Below are 23588 nucleotides of genomic sequence, written 5' to 3' on the forward strand. Positions count from 1 at the left end.
CCAGAGGCCTTCACAAAGTAATGCTACCGATACATAATTTGCCTCTTACTATATAGTATTTTCTATTTTGACCCACAGATAATGGAGAGGTGCACATGGTTTATTGTCAATATAGCTCTAATGTCAACAAACAGTCTTTGAGGGAGGGTAATCAACTTCTCCTTTATCACAGATAATAGATGTTTGTATCTCTGACTAGATGTAGTTTAATATGGTAGAAAACAAAAGGTTATCAGCTATATATATATATATATCCAATACACGTATTGTAAAAAATACACATAATGTGAATTTAAAAATGTCTGATTCTACGTCTTGGTGGCATGACCCATGATGGACTTCTTAGTGTTTCTCTCAGGTTTCAAAATGATTAGATAACACTTTGGTCCAAACAGAGCCACCAAAATGCCCAAACTAGATGCTAAAATAGCAAACACCTCCACTACATCTGCATATTTGCCTGGAGAGCTGATATATGCTGGTATGAAGGCTATCCACACGGCACAGAAGATCAACATGCTGAAAGTAATTAACTTAGCTTCATTGAAGTTGTCTGGAAGATTCCTTACCATGAATGCTAGGAGGAAACTGAGGAGTGCTAGTAAGCCAATATAACCTAGTAACACCGCAAAACCAACTGTTGATCCAACATTGCACTCATAGACTATCTTTTCAGAATAGTATTGTGTGTTTTTATGAGGAGTTGGTGAGGCAGACACAAGCCAGACTGTGCAGATTATTGCCTGGATTGAAGTAAGAATCAGAACTGTTCCTCTCTGCTGCATAGGACCAAACCACTTAATGATGTCTGCACCACCAGGCTTGGAGGCCTTGAACACAGCCAGCACCACCATAGTCTTTACCAGGATGCAGGAGACACACAGCACAAAGCTGATCCCAAATATTGCATGCCTCAGCTGACAAGTCCAGAGTCTGGGACGACCAATAAACAAGAGTGAGCACAAGAAACATAGTTTGAGTGAAAACAAGAGTTGGAAGCTGAGTTCTGAGTTGTTGGCGCGGACCATGGGCGTCTCTTTATGATAAACAAAGATCCCCAGGACAATAGCACAGGCAAATGTTCCTAGCAATGAGATGGTTGTTAAGGAGATCCCCAGGGACTCATCGTAGGACAGGAACTCAATGCTCTTAGGGACACAGTGGTCATGCTGGGGACTGGACCAGAAGTCCTCTGGACACACGGTGCACTCTGTAGAGTCTAACAAATAGGATGAGGGACACTCACGTATCTTCTTATAACCTTCTGTACATATACTGTAGCTACATTATGTAATCCTACCTGTCTCATTGCTGAACTCTCCCTCAGAACAAGCAATGCAGTCGTAGCAGCAGACAGGTTCTCCTTTCCTTCTGGCCACACGGGTTCCAGGAGAACAGCTCTCACTGCACACCGACCGAGGAGGCTGCAGAGGAACGTGACAATGATTAGTTTAACTATACATTTCATTCACATCATGAGCTCAATTAAACATTTTAGAAAGCTGAAATTACTTTTGCGGATTGAAAGTTCCAGAAGATTCTGTCTTCATCGAGGGTGAATTCTTCATCTCCGGAGGCTGTCATCTTGACCACACCTACGTTGTGAATATTTGTGCTTCCATCAGGGAGCCACGCCCAGTTCAATATATCGAAGATTGGTAAAGCATCACCATTCTCATCAAAGTATACACGATCACCACCAGATGTGGTGAAGTTGACCTTTTCCAGGTAATAGAGAAGCTAGAAATGGTGATTAGCAAAATCATGAAGAGCAAGATACTTTAGAAACATACTTATAGGGTCCTATTATGTGCCCAAGTCACGCTACACACTATGGGGATTTAAGCACTGTGCAAGGGGTGTTCCTGTTGCTGAGTTGCCACCACCAGCCTCATTACTAAATCATGTGCTCTACCCCTTACATACATTATGCATTGCCTTTGAACAAAACGATAATGTTACCCACATTTGTTGAGAATTAGGAGTGAGGAAGACTTCTGCATTTTGTGTGATTTTTGCATAATGAAGAGAAGCATGACCGCATTTCTAGACAAGAAGACACAACGGTAAACGTGTATTGTAATTGTAATGTATATGTAATTACCACCTGCCCCCTATACAGACCACCTTCAGAAGAACATGTGATTACCACCTGCCCCCTATAGACGAATTCAGAAACGGGTCTCAGATTACGTATTTCCTGTAGACGGACTTGATGTAGCGGCGGGGTTTAAACCCTCACCAGGCGCATCTCTTCTACTACAGTGACATTTTGAAGTTGATTTTCTTTGCCCATGAAGTCCTGAGAAAGTTCCCCTTGCATGACTTTGTCTAAATATTCGAAAACGTTTTGTAAATGCAGGGAGAGAGTAGCCAATGGAATTGCACGAAAAACACGGTCATCTTGACCCTTATTAGTAGTGATTTTATTTCAGACATGCTAGTGTTAAACGTTGACACTCTGCATACACACACAGGTAGAGAAACACACTGTTCTTTAGCACTGATACTATTCTGACCCCTTAAAAACTATCTCTTTCATTCTCACTCCTTTTTACCACTCTGCCTTTCTGTGTTTTTTTGTTATAGCTTGTTTCTGTTTGTCTGCATTGTTTTTTATACCCTCTCTGCTAATATTCTGTCATCTTGTATTTTCTCTGTTTGTCTTTCTTACTCTGTAGGTACTTTTAAGACCTGGTGGGAGTGACTCTTTTGATCTGAATTTTTAATCAGCCATCAGGCAGAACAAATAGACTCTACTTGAATCCCCCTGCTGGCTAGATCAAGGCTTTAATTAAAGCCTCAGGCAGTATATACAGTAACTGCTCTCAGATCACTGACTCACTCACTCACGGTCGCAGAGACAAGGTGATAAACAGCTCCACAGCTGTTTAAACTTTGACACTCTGCATACACACACAGGTAGAGAAACACACTCCGTTCCTTTTGCACTTATACTATTCTAACCCCTATAAACTATCCATTAAAGCTACCCCTCTACTCTTCAACCATCTCTGCTCTTGGTTCTTTTACTTCCTCCCTGTCTTCTATACATACTGCCCTGTTAGTACACACGTGAATGAACCTTGATCCATAGCGCACACCGGCTGACCAACGACCACTTTAGCCTGGTGCCCAACCCAAAGACCCGGACATCCAGACACATCTAACGAAGGAGGCAGCCTCCCAGGGTTTTGTATCAATCTTCTTCTTATTCTTTTTTTTTATGATCAGTACTTTATTTTGATTTTTTACAAACACATAAACCATAAGACCTACAATACAAACACAAGCAACAACAGCAGAGTACGTATTCATGGATAGACAATTAAGATAGATAAGATAAACAAATACAAATTAAAATAAAGGAGAAAAAAAAAAAGGAAAAATCAAATTAAAATGTGAAAATAGTTTACATTATTTACACGACCAAACGCAGCATCATCAACCGTATCATAATGTGTAGTAATACAATAAACAATCAAGAGGGCATTGCCTGACCATGGATCACATCAAGGGACCTGCAACATGACTGAGGAACACGTCCCACTTCAGATCATATTTATCCAACTGATTATTCATCTTAAAGGATAACCTCTCCAAAGCAGCCACAGTACCGAGCTGAGTGAACCATACATGTGCTGGAGGTAAAACCTCAGACTTCCATTCCTTAACAATGATCTTCCTGCCCACCATTAATGCTGTTTGAATCCAGTCAGCTAGAGGTGCAGGGAGGTGTTTTAGTGGTGATGGATCACCCAGAATAAAGAGAGCCGGTGTATAAGGAATATCCTGGTTTGTGATTTGCATTATATTCTCATGAATAGCACACCATAGCGTCTGTACCCTAGGGCACTCCCATAATACATGAATAAGTGTACCGAGGTCCTCATCACACCTCCAGCAAACCGGACTATCTCTGAGCTTAGCCTTGAACAATCTTCTCGGAGTCCAGTAGACTCTATTCATTATTTTAAATTGAACTAATCTGGTTCTAAGTTCACGGGACATCTTCTTTGAGTTCCGTAGAATCATCTTCCATTCACCGTCAGTAAAGGATTGATTTAAATCGACCTCCCAAACACTCTTTACGCTTGAGGGCTGACCTTGGTGTGCTATCATAATTGAATAGTATGTTGACGCCTCATGCCCAGTTCCAAATATTGCTAACACTGTTTTCAAAAGGTCAAACTCTGTCTGCATATTGGGGTGAGCTCTTACATTTGTCAATAGTAAATGCCGAATTTGAAGATATTTCCAGAAGTGATTACGTGGAAGACCATATTGATCAGCAAGTTCTGTGAAACTTTTAAATGCATCTCCCTCATACAAATCTTTCAGAGCCAAAATACCTCTTTCTACCCATAGATTCCAAATGAATGGTCTTCTATCAATAAGGAGTTTGGGATTCAGCCAAATACTGGAAGATGGGTTAAGGTATAAGTTAAATTTGAAAAAAAGCGACATTCTCTTCCACACCCAACGTAAGTGGAGAAAAATGGGATGGTCACTAACAACCTCAGGTAGTTGAGCAGTGGTAAAATATACCAAAGGTAGGCTATCAGAGAAGTGGTTCTCTATCTGAGACCACGGTGGGGCTCGTTCAGGAGGGAGATACCAGTGAGCTAGATGTCTCAGGCTGAAAGCATAATGGTAGAGCAGAATATTTGGGATTCCCAGACCTCCCTGGTCCACCGGCCACTGCAGCTTCTTCAATCCAAGCCTAGGGCGTTTGTTATTCCATAAAAATTGATTACATAATTTATCAAATTGTTTGAAGTATTTCAGCGGGATATTAATTGGAAGGGCTTGTAAGAGATAATTAAATTTAGGAACAACATTCATCTTAAGGACATTAGCTTTTCCCCACAAAGATATATAAAGAGGGTTCCATCTCTCTATATCATTTTTATCTTCTTCTTATTCTTATTATATATATATATATATATATATATATATATATATTATATATATTTTAATTTATTTGTGTACTATGTGTTTTCCCACCATCCCTATCCTGACCTTTTCATGTCGCCCCAGACACTACTTCCCCCCACCACAGTAATCCCTCAAATCTCATATGCCCAGCTCACTCACCCAGTCACCACATTGTGGTGGAGGGAGGCCTTTGGAACTGCCAAAAAGGAAATGCCTGAATTTATCTCAGACCACACCACCCTCAAGTCTCTGCATTTCCTTGCTCTAACCCAAACCTGGATTACCCCTGATAACACTGCTACCCCCGCCGCCCTCTCTGTTTCACACAAATTTACACACACCCCTCGCTCAACAGGTATGGGGGGGGTGGTACAGGGATACTCATGTCCCCGAAATGGAATTTCCGTGTCTTAAATCTCTCTCACCTTTCTCTCTCCACATGTGAATTTCATGCTATCTCAATATCACAACCAGTCACCCTCATTGTGCTCTATCGCCCCCCAGGAACCCTTGGGAACTTCCTGGAAGAACTAGACTCTGATCAGCTCGTTTCCGGAGGGTGGCACCCCCCTGATTCTACTGGGTAACTTTAACCTACCTAAGGCAGAGAAGTATCTTCCTGTTACGTCCCTCCTATCCTCATTTGACCTCTCCCTATCTCCCTCCCCTCCCACTCACAAGGCTGGTAATCTTTTGGACCTCGTGTTCTGCAGAGCCTGCTCCCTCTCCACACTCTCTGTTACCCCCTTAATTAGGTCTGACCACCACTTCATAACCTTCTCCCTCTCTCTCTCTACTCTCCCACCTAAACCTACTCTCCCTCCGACCACCACCACTCGACGCAATCTCAAGTCCCTAAACCCCTCCTCCCTCTCATCCTCTATTCTCTCCTCTCTACCCTCCCTGGAGTCCTTCCCCTCCCTCTCACCCGACTCCGCAACCACATCCTTCCTCTCCTTTATCTCATCTGCATTTGACCAACACTGCCCTCTCTCGACCAGGCCAGCTTGCTCATCCCCACCGGCCCTCTGGTTATCTGAAACCCTCAGATCTGAACGAACACCTCTCAGGGCAGCTGAAAGGAAGTGGCACAAGAAAAGCTACCAGATGATCTCTCCCACTTTCACTTACTCCTCTCTGCCTTCTCCCTCTCACTAACCACTGCTAAAACCTCCTTCTTCCAAACCTGCACTTCTAACCCAACTCTTTCTCCTCCCTCCTTAAACCCCCTCCCCCCACTCAACCCTCATCCCTCACCGCGGAGGCCTTTGCCACTTAGTTCGAAAAGAAGGTTGATGATATCAGTAGGTCCTTTACCCCCCTCCCCCATAAAGAAGCACTCGACTCAACCAATGCTAACCATAACATACCATGCATGTTCTCCTTCTCTCCTCTGTCCCCAGACGAGGTCCTGAAACTAGTCACATCCACTAGACCTGTCCTCTCGACCCCGTCCCGTCTCCAATCTTCCAGACCATCGCACCTGACCTGCTCCCCTTCATCACCACCATCATCAACACCTCAGTAACCTCAGGCTGCGTCCCATGTGCCTTCAAGTCAGCCAGGGTATCACCACTCCTCAAAAAAACAACTATTGACCCCTCAGATGTCAAGAACTACAGACCGGTATCACTCCTTTCCTTTCTTTCCAAAACCCTTGAATGTGTTGTCTCTAATCTGCTTTCTCTCCATCTCTCACAGAACAACCTGCTGGATCCCAACCAGTCAGGATTCAAGAAGGCACACTCCACGGAAACTGCACTCCTCGCAGTCACAGAAGCACTACATGCTGCCCAGGCTGCTTCCCACTCTGCAGTCCTGATTATCCTAGACCTATCGGCGGCATTTGACACAGTGAACCACCAGCTGCTCTTAGACACCCTAGCTGATCTGATCTGTTCGGTTCTCCTCCTACCTCTCTGACCGGACCTACCAGGTTTCTTGGAAAGTTTTGCTATCATCCCCCCGTACCCTCCAAACTAGGGTCCCACAGGGATTTGTACTTGGTCCCTTCCTCTTCTCACTGTACACTAAATCCCTTCGCACTATCATCTCTGCTCACAATATATCCTATCACTGCTATGCCGATGACACACAACTGTTTATATCCTTCCCCCCTCTGCATGAACTGCATGCCTGGCTGACATCTCACAGTGGATGTCTTCCAACCACCTCAAGCTGAACCCAGACAAGACTGAGCTTCTGTTCTTCCCAGCTAAGTCCTGCCCTATGCGGAAGCTAACTATCTCCGTAGACAGCGCCCTGGTAAAGTCTGTCCCGACAGCCAGGAACCTTGGTGTTGTCCTGGACAGTCAGCTCTCGTTCAAAACACACATCACAGCTGCCTGTCACTCGATCCGGTAGGTTTACACTCTATAACATACAACGAATTAGACCGTTCCTCACCCAGGAGTCAGCCCAGCTCCTAATCGAGACAACAGTCTTGTCAAAACTTGACTCCCTCCTTACTGGCCTACCGGCATGTGCACTTATGCCCCTCCAACTGATCCAAAATGCCGCAGCTCGCTTGGTCTTCAACCAGACAAAATTATCAAACGTCCCCCCCTTCTCCGCTCCCTCCATTGGCTCCCGGTCGCTGCCCGCACAGAATACAAAACTCTGATGCTGGCATTCAAAGCAACCAAAGGCATGGCTCCCCCATATCTCACAAGTATGATCGTACCCTACAAACCCTCCCGCACACACAGATCAGCCAATGCAGGGAAGTTGGAGGTACCTTCACTAAAAACGCCGGGACAAAGCTCCACACGTCCCAAACTCTTCTCCCTTCTGGCTCCAAAACTATGGAATGCACTTCCCATCACTGTCAGAACTGCAGCCTCACTCCCAATCTTCCGCCGTAGTCTGAAAACCCACCTCTTCAGACTCCACCATGGCCCGTAGCACTTGCCCTACCCTAGCCCCTTAGATAGCACTTTATGTAGACTTGGATAGTATTTTAAACAGACTAATAGCTTGTTACGTAGACAGCATTAGAATTGCATTTTATTTTATTTATTTATTTATTTGACAGGGACAAAGCTCATTAATCAACATGTCAGTTTTCACATCAATGTAAATGGGCCAGAGTTAGCCGAAAATTCCATCTGTAGTCCCTGGCCCGCTCTTAAAAAATGAATGAATGATAAAAAGGACAAAGTGTAGTGTGCACTTTATAGTACATAGCCAGCATAGCACTTTATAGTACACATGCATAATATATAATATAGTATAGTATGTATAGTTTACATAGATACTCCACTGTTACATTCTTAGTTTTTGTTATTGCTTAATGCAAGTCGCTCTGGATTAAGAGCGTCTGCTAAATGCCTAAATTGTAAATTGTAATTGTAAATTGATGCGAATGGGCGGAGAAGTTGCGATTCTTGCATATTTAATTTGCTGCGGTTTGCCTTCACACTGGCTGTGTCAAGCGCAGCAAGGAAACGCAGCAGGGAATTTTATCAATGTGTTCAATTCATAAACTATAGCCTACACAGTTAAATCTATGGTGTTAAAATTCTACTCAACGTGCATGTTTCGTGCCGTCTGGGAATGGACCTCTCTCGCTCTCTCTCTCTCTCTCTCTCTCTCTCTCTCTCTCTCCCTCCGCACGCATTGTTCCTTTGGGCAGAATATTATGTAGGCTACACCTCAGTGTTTTTATGTGTTTCCTTAAGCAATTGATTAATGTACTCGTCATCATTTCAACCAGGGCTTCGGTCTTCTCATTCGACCGTGTTTATCCACGGTAACGGGACATCTTTGTGCTGCGTAAAATATGCCTTCTCCGTCTCCAACTGTGTTTAACTCCTCACCCGCCACATTGTTTGCTTCGTTTCCTTTATTTGCTGCGGATTGCATTTACACCTGCACCGAATGGTATTCAAGTGCGATTGGAAACAAATCGAAACCCCCATTTTTGGTCGAAGTAGAATGCGATTATTTGATGCGCATTAGGATTCGAATGATGCTTCACACCTGCCAAACGAAGCGAACTTTCTGACAATAAGCAGCAAGATTTGTTTTAATCGCAGTAAAGCTTTCTGGTGTGAATGTCACCTGTCTCACCTGCACAACCCAATAATATTGTTTTTCAAATGTGTTGTTTTTAAATGTGCAAATAAACAATAAATAAAAATAATCCTACAGGTTAACTGAATTAATATCCCACCTGCCATGGCTGTATTGTCTGCAAACTGGCACAGCTGTGCCCAGGGAAAGGCCCTCTTCCTGGCACACACTGCAACATGTCATGGAGGGCGTGGGCCAGAGCATACACAGCCTTGTACACATTGTACTCTCCCCTGAGGTCAGACACATCCAACAGTGTAGTTTCTGCTGTTCCCAGGTCCTCTTGTCCAGTACACACCCTTCCACCAGCGTCCACCCACTCTGGTGGAAGGGGTGAAAATTTACACCGGAATGTGTGTTCCCAAAACTGCCTCACCTGAAAGAACACAATTCATTCATAAGTAAAACGGTAAATACAATGAATTGATTAATTTATTGATTACCGTATATTACCAAATAACAGCCCATGCATGCTCAAATAGCTACCTAATAACGGCCCAGGTTCTGACACCATTTTGTGTAATAACCGCCTCCTTCAAATAACCGCCCTCGGTCCATATAAGTGCCCATTGGCCGTTATTTGCAAACTTAATCAGCCTCAGCCCTCATTTATATTATTATATGCTTGTTCACCGTGTTGAGTTTGCAGATGCAAACTCAGCACGCCACTCGATCACCTCACAACAGCGCAACACCAGTCCTCCACATCCATAAAATAAATCTAGGCTATAGTTTCACAAGTGCCTCCTATGCACAACCAATTGTTTTAATGCAAAGTGGTATATATTCTGTGTAATGTTTATTGTCATCTGTGTATCTACAAGCTCCAAGTGTTGCATGACAGCATGACATCTTCAACCGATTGTTCTAATTCCAAATGGCCTATAATCCGTGAAGTGTAAATTTTCATTGGGTGTATAATTCATGTTTTTTATATGCTTTTATTAAATGATATGGAGTGAGCTGCTAACATCGGCATATGCAGTTCATGTGCTCTGCTTGACATTACATTTTATATCGCCTGTAACGGTAAACTGTGGGGTTTAGCCACTTGACTACACACAGTACTACAGTAGGCTATGTGTAGTTTAGGCCTATAAATTATGGTTTTATTCAATTGCAATCTACTGGTACGTAGGCCTACAGTTTATAATGAAATCATTGCTTCCCCTTGCTCAATCAGAACATGTAGTACACCTGTGTGTTGATACGTGTTGATGAGTCACTGAACGGTATATGTTGTCGTCACTCTCTCTCTCTCTCTAAACGTCTCTGGTCTCCAGGCTGCGCTCCGCTCACCACTCGTCTCTGAGCAAGATGGCGGCGCCCGCCTGTGTTGTTTTTATGACAAACTATAGTGGTTCTACAACGATTCCTATGTGGATTTTACTCTTTATAACGTAGGATGAGGTCGGATGGGGCCATGAAAAATGATCGTGTCCGTGGATTATTGTTTTACGATTTTCTTTTTTATCGAGTACAGTAATGCATCCCATGCAATCCCCCCAAGCAACACAACATGGAAAAAAGAACAGATGTAAAAAAGTAACTAACACTATGTTGTTAGGTTGCTATTTATGAAATGATATCCAAACATTTTAATTCCAAATGAGCTTTTCTAGGCCTGTATTAAAATAATTAACTGAATTGGCGGTAGGAACCCTGTACACTTGTACAGTATTATCACATGTTGTTTTGTACAGTATACTTGTAAACGCTTTACTGTATGTAGGGGAGAGCCGCCAAGGATGTAACATTTTGCACGTTTCATTTTTTTACTCAGAGATCCGTTTATCTACACATGTAATATTTTCAGGCAACGGACCTACACATGTCTGCTACCATAAACCACTTCAAGTTATTTTTTTGATAAAACAGATCGGGAGTTATTAAACCGAACGTGGACGCTGTTTCAGTGTTACATTTGCTGCGCATATCGGATTAATTGTAACGACATGCATGATAAATGTAACAACGCTAAAAAAACACCATTAAACATATCGTTTTCAGCTTAAAGCAATTATATTTCATTAAAGCAACTCCTTAGCATTGTTTTCATACCATGGATGTGATAAGAAAATGTATAAAAAATAAGGGAAATATTAAATAGTATCGTGTGTACCAGTTTGGGCTTTTTTTTCTTTTTTGGTCAGTTCAGTGGGGAAATACATTGATTAAACAAACGTTTGATTTATTGAGTTGTACAATGTTATACAACCCTAAACTAATTTTAGAATACACTACACAATACAATACAATTTTAGAACATATAATATTGGCCAATATGTCAAATATGTAAATATTACATATAATGGTATTTAATGGAAAGCGGACCATTTGTAACATGTTACAAATGGCCCACTTTTGCAAGTTGTTCTTTGCCGTTGCTTACAGACCAGAATGAACGTGAATTCCGTCTAAACACGATGCAAACTAATGAAGAACATAAGCATGAAGACATCCATGTGGATTTTTATTCACCAACATCAAAGAAAAAAATTGTAGCACACATATACTCCAGGTGTAAAATTATACGCCTTTTGAAAAAAGTCAGTTTTTCGCCAATAACTCCCCGTAGGATGAAGGTAAACACTTCAAACTTCCTGGGCACGTAGAGTACGTTGCTGTACACATACTGACGCGATGGCGTCATGGTGGCGTTGACCAATCAAGAGATAACGTCCATGTTACAACCGTGAAGCGTTACAATCGTGGCGGCTCTCCCCTACTGTAGCTTTGTTTTTTTATTTTATTACGGTAATACCAGTTCCAGACAATATTTGCACTACATGTTACTGTATGTTACTGTATGTATATACTGAAACCAAATAATGGCCTTGTGCAGGCCGGTGTAAAAATAAATCACAGCCTATGGCAAATAACGGCCTAGGTCCTTATAAACGCCCAGGGTCCGAATCGATTTTGCATATTACCAGCCCGGGCTACTATTTGGTAATATACGGTATTCACTTCATGCACAGACTAAGTTTGCAGATAATACAGTGGTACAATTATACAATGGTGCAAAAAGGATAACACAAAATGTCCTAAGGACTTGTGTCCATTGTGGTCCTGTGTATTCAATTCATTGAGACATTTAAAGACATACAATTAAATAAATATACAATCAAATTAAACAAAAATACTTACTATGTTATCCTGGTCATTGTCAGGACGTATTTTTAACAAAACGTCTTTGAAACCTGGTATCTCTCCACGACGGATGGCAAAACCCAGGGTGCCTCTGAGGTATGGCAGGAGGTGAGGAGACTGGAGATGATAATCTCCCCACCAAGCTGAAGTGGCAGGTAAGATCCATAGCAGACCTATCACATTCTGCTTAACCACCTGTTAATCGTTTTGAAAGAAATGAAAGACATGTCTTTCTTTCAATACATTCTCATTTTAGATTCTTCTAATTACGAATCCCTAAATTAACATCCTCCACAGATGTATCGTAACACAAACCTCATCCAAGACATTATGCATATAGGGCCCGTATCCAAACATAATGACCACCCGAGCTGTGGACGTCTTCATCACAGTGACAATCCTCTGGAGTTTATCCAGGTCATTGTGGAAGGGCAGAGCCTCTGAATAAGCCACACAACCCAGACCAGACTGGTCCAGGCCAGACTGGAACAATCGGGCGGCGTCACGGCCAGCATCATCATCACTGAACAACAGTCCTACCCAGGTCCACTCGAACCACCTCATAGTATGGAGCATAGCTCGCACCTGAGTGGATGAGAAATGGACGGAAATGTACTTAGGTTAGATCATACAGTACATGAGCAAACGGCGGCCCAGGGGCCACATGCGGCCCCCGTGTTCACTTATGTGGCCTGCAGGTTAATATTGGAATACCATTATATTATTGATTTCAGCTGTTACAATTCCAAACATGCAAACATGACCCGCTTTAATTATATCTATAATGGTCAATATTAGTAGCATAATTACAATTTAAATTGTGTCATTGTCGGGCGGGGGGTGGGTGGGAGGTAGGAGGTTGTCCTCTAGGGAACAAACTAAAAAAGATTGTACCCCCTAATTTTTATTTTCTCCCATAGGCGAGATATTGTATGTTGTGACCAACTGCTACTAGTATGAACAATAAAAAGCTATGAATAAAATAAAATAAAAATCAATTGTCTTTTTATGTCCAATGCATTTGAATTTAAGTATGTTTGTTTTAAGTTAACATAAGTATAAATACATGTAATATGAAAAAAAAAAAAAAGTTAGACCTAATTTTCAGGATTAGCAAATCCTGAAATACTCAAATCCTTAGCAAAAATAGCAAATAATAATTCAGGAGTCTGTAGAAATATAGTGGCCCTCTGGAGTTAGTGTGGAAATACAGTGGCCCTCTGGAGTGAGTGTAGAAATATATTGGCCCTGTGGAGTGAGTGTAGAAATATATAGTGGCCTTCTGGAGTGAGTGTAGAAATATAGTGGCCCTCTGGAGTGAGTGTAGAAATATATAGTGGCCTTCTGGAGTGAGTGTAGAATTATAGTGGCCCTCTGGAGTGAGTGTGGAACTATAGTGGCCCTCTGGAGTGAGTGTAAAAATATAGCGGCCCTCTGGAGTGAGTGTGGAACTATAGTGGCTCTCTGGAGTGAGTGTAGAAATATAGCGGCCCTCTGGAGTGAGTGTGGAACTATAGTGGCCCTCTGGAGTGAGTGTAAAAATATAGCGGCCCTCTGGAGTGAGTGTGGAACTATAGTGGCTCTCTGGAGTGAGTGTAGAAATATAGCGGCCCTCTGGAGTGAGTGTAGAAATATAGTGTCCCTCTGGAGTGAGTGTAGAAATATAGTGGCCCTCTGGAGTGAGTGTAGAAATATAGTGGCCCTCTCCTACATCAAAGTTGCCCACCCCATGGGTTCGAGTATTCCAGTTTCTGAAACATGAACTATTAGATACCAACACATCTATTGTTATAGAAGTTCACCTGGAAGACAAAACTTGGCATTGTTCTGAAGAAGGATGGGAACTGAGTCCGGTCGCTCAGACAGGAACAACCAGCATAGTAACTTATCTGGAAAAACAGAATAAAAACAAATACAAAAGATCTATTCTGTAATGTACTAGATCTTTGAAAGGTACCTAGATGTAGATGTCAGCGAGGAACAGACCAATAGAACTGGACTGTAGGTATTCAACAGTGCGTCTGGTACCCTCAGGGCAGTGCTACTCAACCCGCTGCCCCTGATTAATGTATCTGCGGCCAATAATTAAAGTATAATATTAGTTATTTTCATTGTTTTGAACAAGATTGTAGTTATTGTATGTTGTATGGCCTGACAACTTAGTATTAACCACTTACTTTATTACCTGTGATAATCTGTTCGTTATATGTTCTCTTCACATGTTGTGAATGAAGCCTCATTTTGGTCTTCAACCAGCCAAAATCATCCCACTACTCCCACCTTCTCCGCTCCCTCCATTGACTCTGATGCTAGCATTTAAAGCAACCAAAGGTATGGCACCCCCATATCTTGCAAGTCCGATAGAACCCTACAAACCCTCCCGAGCGCTCAGATCAGCCAACGCAGGGAAGCTGGAAGTACCTTCACTAAAAACGCCGGGACAACGCTCCACACGTTCCAAACTCTAACTCTAACTCTAAACTCCAAAACTATGTAATGCACTTCCCATTACAATCAGAACTGCAGCCGCACTCCCAATCTTCCGCCGTGGTCTGAAAATCCATCTCTTCAGACTCCATCATGGCACTTAGCACTTGCCCTAGCCCCGACATTTTTTATGTAGACTATATATAGCATTTTATGTAGACTTATAGCATGTTCATGTAGACATAGCACTATAGAGTATACATGCATAGTCCCATTATATAGATATTCCACTGTTACGTTCTTAGTTTACGCATGATTCATGATAACTACTTTTTATGTATGTGATGTATTGCGATGCTTTTTGTTCTTGCTTAACCGTCTTCCTGCCATTGCCGAAGCCCTTCGGCAATTGAAGCATTAATTTGATATTAACGCTTGCTGCCATTGCCGAAGCCCTTCGGCAATTGCCCTTTATTAGTGCATATGATTGATCAAGCCATAATGCTACTCACGTTAGCCGGTTAGCTAGCACTGTTGTTAGCACTGCACTGGATCGTTCATATTAATTCACCGTCGCCATAAGAATCCATTCTATCCGTTTCTTTCAATCGCCTGTATCTCCTATTCCTTGTCCCAGATGGCATTTTTGGTCAAAACAGCGTTTCTTTGACGGCACGAGCCGACGTTGTGGAGTGCAAAAATGTACCGGCATTTTTCGATCATGTAAACAAAGGTTGTCTTGGCAACGTAAAGCTGGCAGGGATAAGCTCACTTCCGGTTGAGGCAAAATGTGGCTTTTCAAAATAAGAGCTCAAATTAAAAAAATGCTGGCATGAATTAGGTCCTAATTTCTCAATAAATGGCAGCAGTAAAAGGGTTAATGTAAATCGCTCTGGATTAAGAAAAATATGTGGATTATTACTGTACATGCTGAGTACAGTAATGCATCCCATGCAACACAAGATGGAAAAACGAACAGATGGAAAAAAGTAACTAACACTATGTTGTTAGGTTGCTATTTATGAAATGATATCCAAACATTTTAATTCCAAATTAGCTTTTCTAGGCCTGTATTTTAAAATTAAAATTCACTGAATTTCATGGCGGTAGGAACCCTGTACACTTGTACAGTATTATTATATGTTGTTTTGTACAGTATACTTGTAAACGCTTTACTATATGTACTGTAGTTTGTTTTTTTATTATTATTATTTGCACTTCATGTTACTGTATATACTGAAACCAAATAATGGCCTTGTGCAGGCCGGTGCAAAAATAAATAACAGCCTATGGCAAATAACGGCCCGGCTCCTTATAAACGCCCGGGGTCCGAATCGATTTTGCATATTACAGCCTGGGCTACTATTTGGTAATATACGGTAAATAAGACTATTTGCTAAAGGGAAAACTGTTATTATATTATTATTGATAAGTGAATACATTATCTGTTCAAGTTTAAGCTTTTAACATTAAAATATCATGTGGTTCGACTTGCCCCTCAACTTGGATCTACTTACCCCTTACCTGGGGCAAGTTGAGCCACAAGACCACTTTTTTTAAAAAGGTCATATTTTCATGGCCCTTTGTCATAGATGCTTACTCATCATTTCAATTGATAGAAGACATCCTGAAATATGGGTAGATCATTAGATTTTACTGCCATCTCATTTTGCCTTGCTTCCAGGACAACGTAGGCAAAAAGTGGTTCATCTTACCCTGTTCTCTGCACAATGTGCTTAGATGTGCCACAACCAGCTTCTGAAACAGTTTGGTTTATCCTGTCAAAAGCTCAAGAAGTTTCAATTTAGCATAAGAAGATAGTGGAAATACTGTAGCTGGCAATCATTTCCTTAATTGCAAAAATTGCACTGTGCCAGATTTATTTTTTAATCTGAACTGGTTATCTGCAGTAAAGACAAACATTTCCAGACGTACAAACATGATTATTTCCAATACTATGGAGAGGATGCTGGCCAGAGAGATTTGGATGTGCTGTTTGAGAACTTTACATGTCCTGCCATTGGCAATTCAGTAGAATGCAGTGCATTGTCAGAAACAGAACAGTTCAGTAGATTGTCAGTGCATTGTCAGAAACAGAACAGTTCAGTAAGGGGGCATATGTCAATGTGTTATATTTAAATGATCCTGAATAGATATTGTTCCTCTGCTGGACACTTCTTTTCAGTAGCAAAGCAGTAGCATTAACATTAGGCTAATCAGTGAATTAAACCTGCAGGGAAAACATGCATTTTCAGAAACGTTCAAGAAAAGATCAGTAAAGTGTGAAGAGTTGGAATGGCACATCTGTAGGTCTATTTAGTTTACCTGCCTTTTCTTTAAGGACAGGCTCTAATTGTACAGAGGTGATTGATGCTGTACCATGAACCAACAGACCTGTAAAACACAGGCTAAGTGCAGTTACTTACCACTTTCACTTAAAACAAAAAAGGGGGAAAAAAGACAGAACAAGAAAGAATTGCAGACTACAAGCTCAGAACATGTCACACTGTGACCTTGTTGATCAGCTGTGTTTGATACTTTTGTCTAACATTAGCATAATGAAGAAATGAGTACCACAGACGAAAAACAGTCTAAGTCCAAATTTCATTCTGACCCCTCCACAAAAAGGCCTCGTTGTCCTGAACCCTTATCAATCATTTATACATTATGGATCAATAGTGTGGACTTAAGACTGTTTTTCGTCTGTGGCATTCATAGGGCATTAAAAAAGCATTACAAGTTGAAATATGGAGACACAAGGTTTCTTCTCGACAGCAACGATTATGTCTTTCAAACTCCAAAAAGACAACATTTTATATTTATCATATTATAGATTTGCAAATAGCCAAGTAATCAAAATTAAATAAAATAGGCTATTGTGAAAGGGGATAGGAAACTTACCATGGGCACTCTGTATACACCTAATATTCTAGAGAGTGTAATAGAACTTTTTGAGGTACTAGGACCCACAATTCCAAGTACTGGAGGAGACCAAACACAGCTCTGATCCAGTGTAAACTGCTCCTCTGTCCCACTGATCAGTGACAACGCTGCAGGGACTGCAACTCCAAGCGTTAAACAGGTGTCATAGCAACGGTATCCCAGAGTCACATTGGGGAGCAGGCTGGGGTCTCTGTTGATCTCAGTGATGGCAAAAGCCATGGTCTGTGCCATTCTGAACACCTGCATGTAAAAGCTAACACACACAATTACACTGTAGCCTTGAATATCATTGCTGTCAGGCAGAAACCTTGTATCTCCATATTTAAACGTTCTGTTTTTGTTTAATAAATGACTTACTTTGTCATACTACAGTGTGACAAATTATTTTTTGCTATTTTTGAAGAAAATATTTAAGTGAAAGTGCTTGTGACTAAATAATAACTACCCTAGATCCATCCAAACACATGTTCTGATAAGGTTTCCACCCGACAGCCTATATCTTTGTAGAAATATACACATCAACTAATCATGTTTCTATACATCAAAACAAGGTTGGTGTTTTCTTCGTGATACTCACCCACTGCAGGAGGGCTTCTGTTCCTTGGACTGTGTGAACGTGAGCTCAGGGAACACAGAGGATAAGTAGAATGGAAACAAACCACCCAGAAGCACATCTCCAGCCTTGTACATTCCTCCATGTTTTAACGGTGCCTGGAACTCACAAGAAGAGGATGAAGACAAAGGAGAAAAGGAAGAGAACATCATCAAGTATGAAAACAGTTGTATGTCTAAAGAAGCCCTCATGACTGTCCTCCTCTGTCTAACAACCCCTCCCACCTTCTCCATCCAGTGTCCAGTTGTTAGGTTTTATACCCATGCAGTGCCGTCCCCTGTGCCAGATGACGACATTACGTAATCTTTCACAACACCGATCTGGGCCTTTAGGCACACACAGAGGCAGGGCTTAACATACATAGGTATCAGTGGTGGAAAGTAACAAACTAGAGTTACTGAAGTACTGTACTTAAGTTCAATTTTGAGGTATTTGTATTTGTCTTTTCCAATGCTTTTACTTCTACTCCACTACATCCCAAATCCCAATATTGTACTTTTACTCCTCTACATTTATTTGGAAACTTTAGTTACTTTGTAGATTTTGATTATTATTACAAAACATACATTAACCACTTCAGCCTTATATAAATTCCGGCCATTTGAAAATAGTGGTGGTCAGTGTCAGGTTGGTGGTCAGTGTCAGGTTGGTGGTCAGTGGTGGTCAGTGTCAGGTTGGTGGTCAGTGTCAGGTTGGTGGTCAGTGGGGGTTAGTGGCAGGTTGGTGGTCAGTGGCAGGTTGGTGGTCAGTGGCAGGTTGGTGGTCAGTGGTGGTTAGTGGCAGGTTGGTGGTCAGTGGCAGGTTGGTGGTCAGTGGTGGTCAGTGACAGGTTGGTGGTCAGTGTCAGGTTGGTGGTCAGTGGTGGTTAGTGGCAGGTTGGTGGTCAGTGGCAGGTTGGTGGTCAGTGGCAGGTTGGTGGTCAGTGGTGGTTAGTGGCAAGTTGGTGGTCAGTGGCAGGTTGGTGGTCAGTGGTGGTCAGTGGCAGGTTGGTGGTCAGTGGTGGTTAGTGGCAGGATGGTGGTCAGTGGCAGGTTGGTGGCCAGTGGCAGGTTGGTGGTCAGTGGCAGGTTGGTGGTCAGTGGTGGTTAGTGGCAGGATGGTGGTCAGTGGCAGGTTGGTGGCCAGTGGCAGGTTGGTGGTCAGTGGCAGGTTGGTGGTCAGTGGTGGTTAGTGGCAGGTTGGTGGTCAGTGGCAGGTTGGTGGTCAGTGGCAGGTTGGTTGTCAGTGGCAGGTTGGTGGTCAGTGGCAGGTTGGTGGTCAGTGGCAGGTTGGTGGTCAGTGGTGGTTAGTGGCAGGTTGGTGGTCAGTGGCAGGTTGGTGGTCTGTGGCAGGTTGGTGGTCAGTGGCAGGTTGTTGGTTAGTGGCAGGTTGGTGGTCAGTGGCAGGTTGGTGGTCAGTGGTGGTTAGTGGCAGGTTGGTGGTCAGTGGCAGGTTGGTGGTTAGTGGCAGGTTGGTGGTCAGTGGCAGGTTGGTGGTCAGTGGAATGTTGGTGGTCAGTGGCAGGTTGGTGGTCAGTGGCAGGTTGGTGGTCAGTGGCAGGTTGGTGGTCAGTGACAGGTTGGTGGTCAGTAGTGGTTAGTGGCAGGTTGGTGGTCAGTGGCAGGTTGGTGGTCAGTGGCAGGTTGGTGGTCAGTGACAGGTTGGTGGTCAGTAGTGGTTAGTGGCAGGTTGGTGGTCAGTGGCAGGTTGGTGGTCAGTGACAGGTTGGTGGTCAGTAGTGGTTAGTGGCAGGTTGGTGGTCAGTGGCAGGTTGGTGGTCAGTGTCAAACCAAACTCAGCTTTTTCTACACAACGGTAGTCTGTTCTCCTATACGGCAGTGAGTGCTGGACCCTGAAGCCTGAAGCCAACTCTGCAGAAGTCTCTAGACGGGTGCTACACCAGAATGCTGCGTGCAGTACTTCAGTACGTCAGTGGCAGGTTGGTGGTCAGTGGTGGTTAGTGGCAGGTTGGTGGTCAGTGGCAAGCTGGTGGTCAGTGGCAGGTTGGTGGTCAGTGGCAGGTTGGTGGTCAGTGGCAGGTTGGTGGTCAGTGGTGGTTAGTGGCAGGATGGTGGTCAGTGGCAGGTTGGTGGCCAGTGGCAGGTTGGTGGTCAGTGGTGGTCAGTGGCAGGTTGGTGGTCAGTGGTGGTCAGTGGCAGGTTGGTGGTCAGTGGCAGGTTGGTGGTCAGTGGCAGGTTGGTGGTCAGTGGCAGGTTGGTGGTCAGTGGTGGTTAGTGGCAGGTTGGTGGTCAGTGGCAGGTTGGTGGTCAGTGGCAGGTTGGTGGTCAGTGGCAGGTTGGTGGTCAGTGGTGGTTATTGGCAGGTTGGTGGTCAGTGGCAAGCTGGTGGTCAGTGGCAGGTTGGTGGTCAGTGCCAGATTGGTGGTCAGTGGCAGGTTGGTGGTCAGTGGTGGTTAGTGGCAGGATGGTGGTCAGTGGCAGGTTGGTGGCCAGTGGCAGGTTGGTGGTCAGTGGTGGTCAGTGGCAGGTTGGTGGTCAGTGGCAGGTTGGTGGTCAGTGGTGGTTAGTGGCAGGTTGGTGGTCAGTGGCAGGTTGGTGGTCAGTGGCAGGTTGGTGGTCAGTGGTGGTTAGTGGCAGGTTGGTGGTTAGTGGCAGGTTGTTGGTCAGTGGTGGTTAGTGGCAGGTTGGTGGTCAGTGGCAGGTTGGTGGTCAGTGGCAGGTTGGTGGTCAGTGGCAGGTTGGTGGTCAGTGACAGGTTGGTGGTCAGTAGTGGTTAGTGGCAGGTTGGTGGTCAGTGGCAGGTTGGTGGTCAGTGACAGGTTGGTGGTCAGTAGTGGTTAGTGGCAGGTTGGTGGTCAGTGGCAGGTTGGTGGTCAGTGACAGGTTGGTGGTCAGTAGTGGTTAGTGGCAGGTTGGTGGTCAGTGGCAGGTTGGTGGTCAGTGTCAAACCAAACTCAGCTTTTTCTACACAACGGTAGTCTGTTCTCCTATACGGCAGTGAGTGCTGGACCCTGAAGCCTGAAGCCAACTCTGCAGAAGTCTCTAGACGGGTGCTACACCAGAATGCTGCGTGCAGTACTTCAGTACGTCAGTGGCAGGTTGGTGGTCAGTGGTGGTTAGTGGCAGGTTGGTGGTCAGTGGCAAGCTGGTGGTCAGTGGCAGGTTGGTGGTCAGTGGCAGGTTGGTGGTCAGTGGCAGGTTGGTGGTCAGTGGTCGTTAGTGGCAGGATGGTGGTCAGTGGCAGGTTGGTGGCCAGTGGCAGGTTGGTGGTCAGTGGTGGTCAGTGGCAGGTTGGTGGTCAGTGGTGGTCAGTGGCAGGTTGGTGGTCAGTGGCAGGTTGGTGGTCAGTGGCAGGTTGGTGGTCAGTGGTGGTTAGTGGCAGGTTGGTGGTCAGTGGCAGGTTGGTGGTCAGTGGCAGGTTGGTGGTCAGTGGTGGTTATTGGCAGGTTGGTGGTCAGTGGCAAGCTGGTGGTCAGTGGCAGGTTGGTGGTCAGTGCCAGATTGGTGGTCAGTGGCAGGTTGGTGGTCAGTGGTGGTTAGTGGCAGGATGGTGGTCAGTGGCAGGTTGGTGGCCAGTGGCAGGTTGGTGGTCAGTGGTGGTCAGTGGCAGGTTGGTGGTCAGTGGCAGGTTGGTGGTCAGTGGTGGTTAGTGGCAGGTTGGTGGTCAGTGGCAGGTTGGTGGTCAGTGGCAGGTTGGTGGTCAGTGGTGGTTAGTGGCAGGTTGGTGGTTAGTGGCAGGTTGTTGGTCAGTGGTGGTTAGTGGCAGGTTGGTGGTCAGTGGCAGGTTGGTGGTCAGTGGAATGTTGGTGGTCAGTGGCAGGTTGGTGGTCAGTGGCAGGTTGGTGGTCAGTGGCAGGTTGGTGGTCAGTGACAGGTTGGTGGTCAGTAGTGGTTAGTGGCAGGTTGGTGGTCAGTGGCAGGTTGGTGGTCAGTGGCAGGTTGGTGGTCAGTGACAGGTTGGTGGTCAGTAGTGGTTAGTGGCAGGTTGGTGGTCAGTGGCAGGTTGGTGGTCAGTGACAGGTTGGTGTTCAGTAGTGGTTAGTGGCAGGTTGGTGGTCAGTGGCAGGTTGGTGGTCAGTGTCAAACCAAACTCAGCTTTTTCTACACAACGGTAGTCTGTTCTCCTATACGGCAGTGATTGCTGGACCCTGAAGCCTGAAGCCAACTCTGCAGAAGTCTCTAGACGGGTGCTACACCAGAATGCTGCGTGCAGTACTTCAGTACGTCAGTGGCAGGTTGGTGGTCAGTGGTGGTTAGTGGCAGGTTGGTGGTCAGTGGCAAGCTGGTGGTCAGTGGCAGGTTGGTGGTCAGTGCCATATTGGTGGTCAGTGGCAGGTTGGTGGTCAGTGGTGGTTAGTGGCAGGATGGTGGTCAGTGGCAGGTTGGTGGCCAGTGGCATGTTGGTGGTCAGTGGTGGTCAGTGGCAGGTTGGTGGTCAGTGGTGGTCAGTGGCAGGTTGGTGGTCAGTGGCAGGTTGGTGGTCAGTGGCAGGTTGGTGGTCAGTGGCAGGTTGGTGGTCAGTGGCAGGTTGGTGGTGAGTGGTGGTTAGTGGCAGGTTGGTGGTCAGTGGCAGGTTGGTGGTCAGTGGCAGGTTGGTTGTCAGTGGCAGGTTGGTGGTCAGTGGCAGGTTGGTGGTCAGTGGCAGGTTGGTGGTCAGTGGTGGTTAGTGGCAGGTTGGTGGTCAGTGGCAGGTTGGTGGTCAGTGGCAGGTTGGTGGTTAGTGGCAGGTTGGTGGTCAGTGCCAGGTTGGTGGTCAGTGGCAGGTTGGTGGTTAATGGCAGGTTGGTGGTCAGTGGCAGGTTGGTGGTCAGTGGCAGGTTGGTGGTGGTCAGTGGCAGGTTGGCAGGTTGGTGGTCAGCGGCAGGTTGGTGGTTAGTGGCAGGTTGGTGGTTAGTGGCAGGTTGGTGGTCAGTGGCAGGTTGGTGGTCAGTGGTGGTTAGTGGTCAGTGGCAGGTTGGTGGTCAGTGGTGGTTAGTGGCAGGTTGGTGGTTAGTGGCAGGTTGGTGGTCAGTGGTGGTTAGTGGCAGGTTGGTGGTCAGTGGCAGGTTGGTGGTCAGTGGCAGGTTGGTGGTCAGTGGAATGTTGGTGGTCAGTGGCAGGTTGGTGGTCAGTGGCAGGTTGGTGGTCAGTGGCAGGTTGGTGGTCAGTGATAGGTTGGTGGTCAGTAGTGGTTAGTGGCAGGTTGGTGGTCAGTGGCAGGTTGGTGGTCAGTGGCAGGTTGGTGGTCAGTGTCAAACCAAACTGCTTTTTATACACAACGGTAGTCTGTTCTCCTATACGGCAGTGAGTGCTGGACCCTGAAGCCTGAAGCCAACTCTGCAGAAGTCTCTAGATGGGTGTTACACCAGAATGCTGCGTGCAGTACTTCAGTCAGACAACTCAAGGAGGATGTAATATATATATTTATTGAATATAAGATAACCAATGCAATATATTTATATGGTTTGGCGATGTATTGGATCTGCTTCAGGTCAAGCGCATCAGTCCCGACCATAGGGACT

The 23588-nt window shown here is 44.7% G+C and overlaps 1 protein-coding gene across 1 annotated transcript in view; it reads right to left on the reverse strand.

Annotated features, from left to right (window-relative positions):
• Nucleotides 1–308: 308 nt before the first annotated feature.
• Nucleotides 309–23588, reverse strand: part of LOC310867491 (extracellular calcium-sensing receptor-like) — a gene marked incomplete at both ends in the record, with an annotated part of 34746 nt that continues 11466 nt past the window's right edge. Inside the window, 5 exons of the mRNA XM_083777606.1 lie at nucleotides 309–1219; nucleotides 1301–1424; nucleotides 1513–1740; nucleotides 9113–9333; nucleotides 12630–12750. Of these exons, the coding sequence (XP_083633732.1) occupies nucleotides 309–1219; nucleotides 1301–1424; nucleotides 1513–1740; nucleotides 9113–9333; nucleotides 12630–12750 (1605 nt within the window). The remainder of the gene's footprint in view (nucleotides 1220–1300; nucleotides 1425–1512; nucleotides 1741–9112; nucleotides 9334–12629; nucleotides 12751–23588) is intronic.

This window comes from Protomyctophum parallelum, assembly GCF_964188405.1.
Source record: "Protomyctophum parallelum genome assembly, chromosome: 12".
NCBI classification, from domain to species: Eukaryota; Metazoa; Chordata; class Actinopteri; order Myctophiformes; family Myctophidae; genus Protomyctophum; species Protomyctophum parallelum.